This window comes from Coregonus clupeaformis, chromosome 13 (assembly GCF_020615455.1).
Source record: "Coregonus clupeaformis isolate EN_2021a chromosome 13, ASM2061545v1, whole genome shotgun sequence".
In the NCBI taxonomy this organism is placed as follows: domain Eukaryota; kingdom Metazoa; phylum Chordata; class Actinopteri; order Salmoniformes; family Salmonidae; genus Coregonus; species Coregonus clupeaformis.
Window position 1 is genome coordinate 31,500,663 of NC_059204.1, and position 13,201 is coordinate 31,513,863.

Below are 13,201 nucleotides of genomic sequence, written 5' to 3' on the forward strand. Positions count from 1 at the left end.
GTCAAACTCACTTCCTGGAGGGCCGTGTGTCTGTTTCTCGCTCCTCCCTTCTACTTAATTGAGCAATTAAGGTAAATTATTAATTAGCAACTCCCCTCACCTGGTTGTCTATGTCTTAATTGGACATGAATTTAAAGGAAATAACAAAACCAGCAGACACACTGCCCTCCAGGAAGTGAGTTTGACACCCCTGCTCTGTAGTGTGGTTTCTATGGTCTCTCTCACCTTTCGTCTGTCTGTCTCTCCCCCAGGTTTCCCCAAGACCTTCCCTCTGGACAACTCCCTGTTTGACAGCTGGCTTGCCCAGTCAGTGCAGATCACGGCTGACGACATGCTGAGCCAGTGGGCCCTGGACGCCGGGCAGCACCGTGACAAGACAGCCAGCCTGCTGTCTGACCAGCTGCTGCAGGGAGAGGAGAGCCTGCTCAGCCTTATGATGGACCACTCCATGAAGTCCACCTGGAAGACCCCTCAGCTGGGCCGCAAGATACGGGGCAAGCCCCGAACCCGGGGCCACCACTCCACCACCAACACCGCCGCAGCAACCACCGAAACCCCCCCTGCTGCTGCAGCCACCGCCGCCTCCACAGCCAAGGGGGCTCTTCTGGCAGAGGAGAGACCAGGCCACGGGGCTCGTAGAGGGGAGAGGTCCCGGGGCAGCAAGGCCCTCCACCACCACCACCCCCAGACCAGGAGCACTGAGGCCCCACTGGACCCGCCACTGCAGCCGCCCACCTCCAAAATGTACTCCTGTCACATCTCAGAGGAGCGTGGCTGCTGGGACAGCCTCACGGGTACTGGGGTAGCGTCTGCCCCCCTGGCCTCCTGTTGCCCCCCATGCAGTAGTCCTGGGACAGTGCCTGAGGGAGGGTTAGGGGGGGGTCCCGGACCCCGCACGGCCCTGCGCCTCCGCCTGCACCGGCAGGGAAAGTCCCGGGGGAAGGGTGGGGGTGGAGGGTTGCAGGAAGCTGTGGAGCGCCCCCTGGAAAGGGAGAGAGAGAGGGACCCTCACCCCGTCTCCCACCCAGTGAAGGAGACGTCATCATCGTCGCTGCTGGACCCCGAGACAGACGGCTACTTCTCTGACGCCGAGCAGAGCGACTCGGACACGCGCTCCAGCGGCCGCAAGCTTCGTCTGGCTCAGTTGCATTCTGGGAGCGAGGACCTGCTGAGGAGGAGCGTGCTGGCTTTGTAGAAAAAACAGACGCACACACACACACCATCGACCAGAACACACACTGTTTTCTCAGACTGACTGGAGCTCCATCCAAGCTCCCGCTGCCACAGCTTCTGTGCTCTTGATATTAAACATGCAGTTATTTTCTTTCTAGATCGCTTTAATGAACCAAATCTCTGTACATCACTAGTCATAAATCAGTCTATCTGCTCTGTTCTGGGGATTTTAATGTAGCTGCTGCATAGTTAAACAATGAGACCCTAGATGTTAGTAGTTAAAGTAACAAAGGCTGTATGATGATGTAAGAAGACAAGGAGGAAATGGATTTGGACTACATTACATTTAGGTTTTGTTTGGTTTAGATGTTGAAGTATATCATGGTGGTAAACCATGTCATCAATCCTTTCTAGCAGCGTGTGGTCAGTGGTAACTAACCACAAGAGTTGGGGTGAATACTTTGTGGGCATTATAATCTAGTTCAGGTGAATCACTTATTTTCTCTTGACCTAAGATGAATCCCTTGATGAGATCCCTGGGATAGGATGTTTAAAAAGCCTTTCAGTTTAGAATCAGACCCAGAACACAGCTAATGGGCTAACCCTTCAGTCTGAGAAATGTACAGAAAATATCACACAAATATTAGCCTTTAAAAGCACAAATAGCTAACAGGAACTGTAATACAAACATTGTGCATAAACACTCGCACAGATACACACATTACACAAACACACACATGATTACATTCTCAAAGCTACTCCCTCTGCATTCAGCCATTGTTGTAACATATTGTTTGAGAATTACGTCAGCTCTTCACTGACACTGCCTCCTCTTCCGTTTGAATCATTGGAGAAACAATATTTTACTAATCGTGTGCCTTCTGTCGCTCCCCCAAAATGAGTTTATCAATCAATCAATCACTTCTATAATCTGATTTGTTACAATCAAAAAAGGAAAACCTGTTGTATTGGTAATCAAGCGTACCGAAACAGATTACCTTAATTGTAGTGCCTAAAAAAAGGATGTAAATACAGCTTTTGTCATTAATCAACCCAACCACACGCAAAGCCACACAGATACACAATTCTACCATATTTGTGCAAAGTGCTGCCCCAACAAAGCAACTTCTGGAGTCATTGTTGCTCCCGTCAGACGAATGGTATAATCAGCTACAGTACAGACTCCTGGATTCGGACTTATTTTTTTAGTTCTTTGTACATTTGTTTTAACTCTTGTTTTTTCGTCTCAGAGAGTTGAATTTTATACTTAAAGCGGTCCATGGTATTTTCTCAGGGTTTAAAAAAATCGAAGAAGACATAAGAAGGGTTGAAAATGTATTGAAATCAAAGTTAAACCGTAAATATTTTATACATATAAGTATGTATAGAAAAAGTTCCTTTGGCAAAGCTTCACTGTTTGACCTGACTACTACTATACTGAGAGCTTTTCTCCTGTCTCAATCAGTACACTACTACTGCTACTAATACTACCCACCTGGCTGTCTCCTGAGTTGATGATGCCAAAGAACAGTGTAAAACAGACTGGGCAGCATGCACTCACTCAGGATGCGTCCCAAATGGCACCCTATTCCCTATATAGTGCATATGGTACCATTTGGGACACGACCTCAGTCTCCGGTGTCATGATGGGATCCGCTAAAGGACATGAAGACGGAACTCTACCTAATGCCAGCAGCGCTGTTCTAGTCGATTCATTTGGGAGCTCCGCATTGCTCAGGCCTGCGCTGGCATGGTGTGACTGGGTTTTAACACCCACCACCACTATTCCACCTTGAACCCTCCCATTCCCTGCTCCCTTAAGGGTGTTACTTACTGGCCCGCTGTGCCACTGACCTACTCTGGATGGAGTGTCCCAGTTCCCCCCCGCCCCCAACCTGGGGAAGGGTTGAATGCTGCTGAACCGTGTAGGTGGCTGATGGTTCAGAGCCCACTGACACCCCCAGTGCTGTTATAACAGGGTTGGAATGTAGGAGATGACTAGATTTTTATGTTTGTTGTCCGGTCCCAGATGGGACACACATATTCAGGATGAAACCCCTTAAAACAGCGTATTGGTCAGTTGGCTCTGTCTGTCTGTCTGTAGCCAGTCTGGTTACTTCCTTTGGCCACTTCCTTTCCATCCACCGTAACCCTTGGAGACAGACCATTACAACCATAGAAATAGAATGAGTAGAAGATTCTATTCATTCATATTCTACGATTACAACATATACAATAACAACAACCATGCTTATTGTTGTCTGCAGATAGGTCGTCTGGGTGGATGAATGGGGTTAGCACTATAGTAGCCCCACAGAATCCACCCAACCACCTAGTTGTTTACGTGTTGCTAAGACGATGAAATGTAAACTTGGTTTCAATATTCAATATATACACCAATTTAGACTAGACAGTGTTTTAGACGGAGCGCTTCATGTACGGCCCCTAACGTAGTAGAAACAGGTTGTTATTATTGGAGTGGGGCATCTACGTCCTCAGCCTCCGCTTCCTCTTAGAAACAGTAAGCTGGCGTTTTAGTGAGGTGGTGAGGCCTTTTAGTCCAGCAGGCAGCAGGTGACTGCACTTTTCATACAGAGTATAGATGGATGGATAGATGGTATTATATCCTGGATGGATATATTATCCTACAGAGTATGTATGTATGGATGGTATTGCTATTATCCTCCTCAAGCAGAGTTTCTTTGCCCCATTCCTGAGGACCCACAGGGTTGCATGTTTTATTCCAGCCCACCCTAACACACCTGATTCAGCGAATCAAATTGATGATCAGTTGAATTTAGGGTGTGTTGGCGCTGGGCTGGAACAAAACGTACATTCGGGCGGTGGGTCCCCTGGAATAGGGTTGAGAAAAGCTGCTTTGGTGTAGCTGTGGATGAATGTCCTAGTGCTGTCTCCGTACCACCTAGGAACTGCTGCTGCTGTTGTCGTTTGTAGCGTGAAAAGGCCATCAGCACACAAACAGAACACAACAACGAAGACGTCATTGAAAAGGATCTCCTCTTCTGTGTTAGCTGCTTCCTCCCATAGGGAACTGGTTCAAGGCTGTAGTAGTTTGACTGCCGTTTACCTATCTGGTTTTTGTATGCACCAACAATAATGTATAATACTGTACTAGAGACCTTTTTGTTTCCTTGTTAAAAGCCTTCGCAAGCTGTTTTTGTAACGCTTCTGCCGCGGCTCATTTAGCTAGAACGCTGACTCATAATCAGACCAATAGCTTCCTTACTGGCGCTTTAGTTCCCCAACCGTCGACTGACTGCTTCCACACAGTGAAGTATGGTTCCCATCCAACACCCACCCCACAGACCAGCGCTCTGTCTCACTCCCCTCCCCTGCTTCAGTGTTCCGCCGGCCCGCCTCCACTTCTTCATTGTTTTGAAGCACAGCAGGATCAAAGGAACAAGCTTTAAGGTCAAATAATGACGTGCATGTGTAGTGGAGAGAGCGTTTGTCACTGCTGCTCAGAGAGAGAGAGCGAGAGAACACAGTTTGTTCTTTCCTCTTAGTGTTTGCGCCCTGTCCACACAGTGAACTCAAACTGGCAGGGAATCTGAACAACACCCGTCTCTCTCCCTTCTTCTGTAAGGCCACAAACTCAGTGCAAACACTTCTGTTTTCACTGGAGCTACTTTTATTTGCGTTCTCTGCTTTTGTTTTATAGAACCAGAGAGAAAATGATTTGATAACACAAAAGGGGGAAGTGCTAATTACAGTTTAAATGGTCAGGCCGGCTCCCCAGTGGGCTGATAGTTTAAATGGTCGGCTCCCCAGTGGGCTGATAGTTCAAATGGCCAGGCCGGCTCCCCAGTGGGCTGATAGTTTAAATGGCTGGCCCTTCAGTGTGCTAATAGTTAAAATGGCTGGCCCTTCAGTGTGCTGATAGTTCAAATGGCTGGCCCTTCAGTGTGCTGATAGTTCAAATGGCTGGCCCTTCAGTGTGCTGATAGTTCAAATGGCTGGCCCTTCAGTATGCTGATAGTTCAAATGGCCAGGCCGGCTCCCCGGTGGGCTGATAGTTTAAATGGCCGGCTCCCCAGTGGGCTGATAGTTAAAATGGCTGGCCCTTCAGTGTGCTGATAGTTAAAATGGCTGGCCCTTCAGTGTGCTGATCAGCGTGCAGCTGAAGCCTGGGAGAGACCTTTTGTTCTCTCACTTCCTCCGTGGAGAACACTCACAGGGAACTAACCACTGCTCTCTGGCAGCACAGTGGTTGGGTCTCAAATGGTACCCTGGTCAAAAGTAGTGCACTATCAAGAAAATAGGATGCCATTTGGGATGCACACAAGCTATTTCTGACCAGCAGGGTCACAGAATGTGTTGCTCTCATTAAAACCAATCGTTCCCCTCCAGAAGGCTCAAACCTTTTACTTTTTAAAATCCAATAACATTTCAAATGTGTGACAGAGTGCACAGGAACGTTTATTTCGGTTTCCTGTTCAAATTCCACAGTTCAAACAGTTGTTACCATGTTGATTTTGTTTGCGATGTTCGTTCCCTGACCTTTATTAATGCACTTATGAGTCCATTTCCAGGAGATAAGGTTTAATATCCAGAACCACAGCTGCTCCTCCTAAGGTTGGGCCAATTTACCGTTAGTGTCTCTGCAACCGAGCAAAGCTCAGATTTTTGGCAGGTTTTGTTTGTGTAACTGATCTGGCATCAATTTGCTGCCTCCAAATTCAGGCTGCATCCCAAATGGCACCCTATTCTCTATAAAGTGCACTACTTTTGACCAGGGCCCTTACGGCTCTGGTCAATAGTATTACACTAGGGAATAGGGTGACATTTGGGATGCAAACTCAGCCTCTCTAAATGCCTGTCCTGTATCTCCTACTGGTCACATCCATCATTTTGATAGGAGTCAGTGATCTCTCTTTTCAAAGCAGACTCTGACATGGTTACTCCTCCCTCCTCCACCTGCCTTTGTTATTTGTCCTTAAAAGGCGCTGAAATCTCTGCTGCCGTGTACAATTCAATTCCTCACCCATTTCGGCTCGATCTGCATCAGTTCTACAATACGATAATATGAATGTTGCAGGAGTTTATCCTTCTGTATTCTTTGTTTCAAAGAATGTTGTGCCATTTGTTAATAGCAAAGATAAATATTGAACATATATTAAAAAGAAGAGCTATTTTAAATTATTTTTGGGCTTTTTTTTGCAATATTTATTTTCTTGTATTAGAATCTTCTTTGTAGGAGGAAAAACAAAACCTGTATTTTTCATTAGTGCAAAAACCTATTTTTTCCTTTTTGTACACTTTCAATGTTAAGCAAAACGTTATAAAGCAATATGATGTTCCATGTGACTGTATCTGCATGCTGTTTGTGTTGCCTTAACGATGGCTGCGTACACTATGACCCCACCTGTCCCCCGGCACTCTTGAGTGGTTGACCAGTGTAGTCAATAAAGCTTTCTGTGTACCCATGCTCTCGCTCGTCTTTTTGTTCAGTTCACCATCCCAAGAGCTCATCTCTTCTTTTTAAAGGGGCAATCTGTGATTTCAAATAACAACAAAGCAGACACCCCAACACTTTTTGGTAAACAGTTGAGGGATAGGGTATAACAGTTGAACTAAGCTCATGAGGCATTTATAAGTTACATGCTTCAAGAATCAATGGCTATATATCATTAATTTAAAAGTCCAAAAATTGATGTATCAATCCCAGAATGCCCCTTTAAAGAGCTTTCAAGGTTGATTGATTCAACACAGTGCAACTCTGAATCAATCTGGGCCTCTACACGGACTCAGAGGTAACTAGACTAGATACTCCCTGGTTTGTTGTCAGAGACTGTTTCTATCACTTGTATTTTACATGTAGGTTGTGAGATCGAGTGCCCCATAACTTACGAAACATCCCAAGTTGTAGGCCTAGTGAATGTTGACATCATAGCTGCATGTGTAAGAATAGCTTAAGGTGATGAATTAGTAGGTATTAATACATTTATCTTCAGGTGAACTTTACAATAGTATCCTCATACAGCTAGTTATTTCCAGTGCTTGATAGCACATACTGTAGCTAACTATACCATGCCCCTATATCAACAGTTGACATTTCCAAATAAGCATCAAAACCAAAACATGCCTTTCCGTGACGAATCCATGAAGCAGAGATCTTTATAACAAAATGTTCATGGACTTCTGCCATGTTCCTACAACACTACCAGGACATCCAGCAAGCAGAGCAACTTTGGGTTGAAACATAACACAATGGTTGTGTCCCAAATGGCACCGTATTCCTGTTATAGTGCACTACTTTTGACCAGATCCCTATGGGCCTGTGCACTATATTAGGGAATATGGTGCCATTTGGGATGCACACAAAGGCTAGTTTGAACAAATCATTCTTAAATTATCTGAAATCGCCTGTTCCCATCCATAAAGGCTAAATGTTAAGAGCATGTCTGTCTGTGTGCTCTGCGATGAATTAGAGTATCCTACTGTTCTTAAAGAAACAGGCGTTGACTTTGTGGAGGGCTTGTTTAAAGTATCCTACACACCAAGCCACTGGAAATGAAAGCTAGTTTGTTATTGTTGTTCTTGACCTGGGTCCAGGCAGGGCACTACCCCTAGTAAATACCCAGCATGGCAGAAGGAGAGTGCTACCGCTCTATCCTACATGTGGGAAACTAGTGGGAGTAGAGCAGCTGCTTTTTGAGGAAGGTTTTACTTGCAATGACTGTGATATGTGGTTGTCGTCTCTACCTTAGTTTAATGCACTGATTGTAAGTCGCTCTGGATAAGAGCTTCTGTTAAATTACCTGTGTGTTGGACTGTACAGACATACTGTACAGAGAAATAATCCTTTAGAGAAATAATAATTTCTGTGAATTGAAACGACCAAACTAAGAGTTGGTTGATTCAAAAAGTAGTGGTACTGTGTCTTGACTGCTGCACACATTAGGCCTTCGTTAATTTATATCCATTTATCCTTATTACATACACTGAACAAAAATAGAAACACAACATTTCAAGTGTTGGACCCATGTTTCATGAGCTGAAATAAAAGATCCCAGGAATTTTCCATATGCACAAAAACCTTACTTTCCCTAAAATTGTGTGCACTAATTTGTTTACATCCCTCTTAGTGAGCGTTTCTCCTTTGCCAAGATAATCCATCCACCTGAAAGGTGTGGCATATCAAGAAGCTGATTAAACAGCATTACCATTACACAGGTGCACCTTGTGCTGGGGACAATAAAAGGGCACTCTAAAATGTGCAGTTTTGTCACAACACAATGCCACAGATGTCTCAAGTTTTGAGGGAGCGTGCAATTGGCATGCTGACTGCAGGGATGTCCACCAGAGCTGTTGACAGAATTTAATGTTCATTTCTCTACCATAAGCCGCCTCCAATGTCGTTTTAGAGAATTTGGCAGTACGTCCAACCTGCCTCACAACCACAGGCCAGGTGAATGGCGTCGTGTGGGCGAGCGGTTTGCTGATGTCAACTTTGTGAACAGAGTGCCCCATGGTGGCGGTGGGGTTATGGTATGGGCAGGCAGGCATAAGCTACGGACAACGAACACATAATTGCATTTTATCGATGGCAATTTGAATGCACAGAGATACCGTGACGAAATCCTGAGGCCCATTGTAATGCCATTCAGCCACCACCATCACCTCATGTTTCAGCATGATAATGTCGCAAGGATCTGTACACAATTCCTGGAAGCTGAAAATGTCCCAGTTCTTCCATGGCCTGCATACTCACCAGACATGTCACCCATTGAGCATGTTTGGGATGCTCTGGATTGACATGTACGACAATATCCAGCAACTTCGCACAGCCATTGAAGAGGAGTGGGACAACATTCCACAGGGCGCAATCAACAGCCTGATCAACTCTATGCGAAGGAGATGTCACACTGCATGAGGCAAATGGTGGTCACACCAGATACTGAATGGGTTTCTGATCCATGCCCCTAACTTTTTTTTTTAAGGTATCTGTGACCAACAGATGCATATCTGTATTCCCAGTCATGTGAAATCCATAGATTAGGACCTAATTTATTATTTCAATTGACTGATTTCCTTATATGAACTGTAACTCAGTAAAATCTTTGAAATTGTTGCATGTTGTGTTTATATTTTTGTTTAGTATAATTCTTTGATAGCCTCACTGCTGGTAAGATAGACTCATTGATACCTCTTATGTCAGTCAGTCGGTCGGTCAGTTTGAACAAACAGTTGGTAAATGTGATGTGATTGTGTGACTGTAATATGTTTGTTGGTGAATAATCCCCCATGTCCTCTTCTTCCTCTTGTGAAACATTCATTCCTAAACAGAAACAGATTGCAGTTGGGACATCCTGCCACACGAGGGAGTAGCCATCATTTTGTCTCCTGCAGGGTAGGTGGAAGAAAGTAACTTCGGAGTGGCGTTTGCTGCCATTAATATGCCTTTCTATGCCAATGCTATGGCCAGGCATCCCTTTGTAACATAAATGGTGGTGTAAATGGTGGCTGCTACCATGACAGGACTTGGAAAACCCTTTTGGAGGAGAAGACTGCGGATCCTCTCTGGCAGAACAGTGTAAGCCGGAAGGGAGGTGTTGACGGTGAAACACTCAATTACCCACCTCTAGTGACCTCTTGTGGCCATATTACATGACTTCAAAATCAATGGCTTCCTCGCATAGTACTAGGCTACAGTTACAGTACACCACTGAGGACAACTAGCTACAATACTGTCCTACTTTTGAGATAAGCTCTATTGACAGTCCCAAACCTGACACTGGATCTATTGTCAACCCCAAACTAGCACTTTCAAAGATGGCTGGGACCTGTAGTCTTCAGTCTAAGTGTTTATTAAGCTGTAGAATAGTAGGTTAATAATGAGTTACAGTGGGTCTTCTTCTCTGCTATATAATCAGGGGAGGGTATTTCAGCCGGTTGCATTATCCTCTGTCATAGCCCGGGGCTTTCTCCTTTTTCTTGGCTCTTTTGAAGTGTCTGGGCTGACAGAGCTGCGAGTCCCCCTCCACTAGCACTGTCTCCACTGTTTAAGTTTGTATATTTAGGAACTGTGTCCTCTGGGATTGTGTATGTCCGTGCGTGCGTGAAAAAGATCCAGGCAGCATTGTTCCGAGTGCCATCACTCAAGGACACCCAGCACTCTCTGGCCTATCCCCCTTTCTCCCAGAGATTAAAAATAGAGTGTTGCTTTTGCAGTTCCCTTCTCTCTTTTTTGCTCACCCTTTCAGAGATGTTTACCAGTGTGATGCCGCCAACAGCCACCTAGCCTCTTCCCATGGTAACAAGGAAGTGATTCTTCAGCGAGGCAGACGATAGGCTTTCACTACAGGAGGGGCAGTCCATGCATGCCTGTGCAGTGGCTTAAATTCTTCCCAGTTTGTACTTCTAGTTAGTTTTTTGTCGTGAACAACAAAAGACTTCATTTACTACTGCATCATTAATCAGGAGAGGCTCTAACCCTCCCCTCCTCCTTTCCCCTCCCTCCCTCTCTTTCTCCCTGTTTCTCTCTATCTCTTCACTAAAACCAAACAGAGCCAGTGATCTCATTGATGTGGATGTGCCACAGTCAGATCCAGTGCTGCTCCAAGTCTGTCCAGTCTGTAAACATTGTATGTCTTTTTTGGTGACCTTGGTGCAAAATCAGTGTCGCCCCCGGAAACGGGCAGCAACCTGCCATAGTGAGTGAAGTATTGTCTCTCTGGCAACGGCTCACAGTTTACAAATGGGCCTGGCTTCAGCACATACTTCAGCCCAAGGTGTACCGACACTCACTAATCCTAGGAAGTGGGGGATAGGATCCCAGCCACATGGTCCACTGTTGTTTTTATATGCAGATCGGTGCAGGGCCAGTGTGCGTGTTTTATCTGCGTTTCACCTAATGGAAAGTTGTAAAAGTCTGAACTTGATTCTGTCATAATGTTTAATTGCTAGGCAAGAAGACAGGTCTTATGTGTTTTGAAAAGACTTGGTCCAGCCTCAAATTCTTAGTGGTGTTGGCCCTATAATGTAGTGTTGACCCTTTTAACTGCCTGCTTTTACTGAAATACAGTAAATTGCAGTGGCCTTTCCAATCAAAAGACGTATGTCCAAACTCACAACCCACTGAGCACAGATGTCATTTCAACGTATAGTTTTGATTTAAATTTGGTTGAGTTGTCAACTAATGTGAATTCAACAAAAAATTTAACGATGTCATTGGATTTAGGTTAAAAGTTGTGTGAAAAAAATACACAATTCCCTTATGTTGATGACTGTTTGCAAATTTAATCTGTTTTCCACACTGATTCAATGTCATCACATTGCATTTTTTCGTTGAAATGACGTGGAAACAACATTGAGTCAACCAGTTTTTGCCCTGTGGGAAAGGCCTCTTCAAACAAAGATTGGGTTTATAGTTATGAATATCAATTATTCAAGTCCATCAGCTTTTTGTCTCAACTTTTGCCTCAACAGATAAGCTCAAGTCAAGTCAAATAACTTTGATAATGGCACACTGAAACAAATTTATTTTCCATAAAATAGAAATAAAATGCTCAAAATAGATCATGCTGAGCTTCAATAACCACAGACCTATCATTAAATATCCATACATTATACTCTTTCACACGATTAGACACTTTATGGAACACTTCCTCAAACATTCCAGTCACCTGTGCAGTGTTTGTGTGTCTGGTCTCCTTTCTTGAGCTGAGAATAAGAGCCACATGCCAGAAATACATGTTCTCTCACCCATCAATCAATCACCAGATCAATCAGCTACTGTAATAACAACAGACTGAACCCAGACTGGGAGTACAGTACAGAGACGCATGAGGTCATGCATATTTACATTATCTACCCAGACATCAAAGCATGTCTTGCACTGTGAATGGTCAGCATCTCACTGGTGAGGTCATCCTTAGTTAAACGTATAACACAAATCAAGTTGTAGGTAGGCTACACACTGACACGTTCTACATTTACATACAGTGCCTTCAGAAAGTATTCAGACCCCTTGACTTTTTCCACATTTTGTTACGTTACAGCCTTATTCTAAAATGGATTAAATAGTTTTTTCCCCCCCTCATCACTCTACACACAATACCCCATAATGACAAAGCAAAAACAGGTTTTTATAAATTATTGCTAATTTATTAAAAAAAATAATAAATATATCACATTTACATAAGTATTCAGATCCTTTACTCAGTACTTTGTTGAAGCACCTTTGGCAGCAATTACAGCCTTGAGTCTTCTTGGGTATGACGCTACAAGCTTGGCACACCTGTATTTGGGGAATTTCTCCCATTCTTCTCTGCAGATCCTCTCAAGCTCTGTCAAGTTGGATGGGGAGCATTGCTGCACAGCTATTTTCAGGTCTCTCCAGAGATGTTAGATCAGGTTCAAGTCCGGGCTCTGGCTGGGCCACTCAAGGACATTGAGACTTGTCCCGAAGCCACTCCTGCGTTGTCTTGGCTGTGTGCTTAGGGTCGTTGTCGTGTTGGAAGGTGAACCTTCACCCCAGTCTGAGGTCCTGAGCAGGTTTTCATCAAGGATCTCTCTGTACTTTGCTCTGTTCATATTTGCCTCAATCCTGACTAGTCTCCCAGTCCCTGCCGCTGAAAAACATCCCCACAGCATGATGCTGCCACCACCATGCATCACCGTAGGGATGGTGCCAGGTTTCCTCCAGATGTGACGCTTGGCATTCAGGCCAAAGAGTTCAATCTTGGTTTCATCAGACCAGAGAATCTTGTTTCTCATGGTTTGAGAGTCTTTAGGTGCCTTTTGGCAAACTCCAAGCGGGCTGTTATGTGCCTTTTACTGAGGAGTGGCTTCCTTCCGGCCACTCTACCATAAAGGCCTGATTGGTGGAGTGCTGCAGAGATGGTTGTCCTTCTAAAAGGTTCTTCCATCTCCACAGAGGAACTCCAGAGCTCTGTCAGAGTGACCATCGGGTTCTTGGTCATGTCCCTGACCAAGGCCCTTCTCCCCCGAATGCTCAGTTTGGCCGGGCAGCCAGCTCTAGGAAGAGTCTTGGTGGTTCCAA

The 13,201-nt window shown here is 44.8% G+C and overlaps 1 protein-coding gene across 2 annotated transcripts in view; it reads left to right on the top strand.

Moving 5' to 3' along the window:
- The window catches only part of LOC121579240 (protein Jade-1), a 219,097-nt gene extending 212,476 nt beyond the window's left edge, over positions 1-6,621 (top strand). For both annotated transcript variants that reach the window (XM_041893648.2, XM_045224331.1), the window contains one exon: positions 252-6,621. In XM_041893648.2, the coding sequence (XP_041749582.2) occupies positions 252-1,195 (944 nt within the window). In that variant the 3' untranslated portion in view covers positions 1,196-6,621. The remainder of the gene's footprint in view (positions 1-251) is intronic.
- The last annotated feature ends 6,580 nt before the right edge of the window (positions 6,622-13,201 follow it).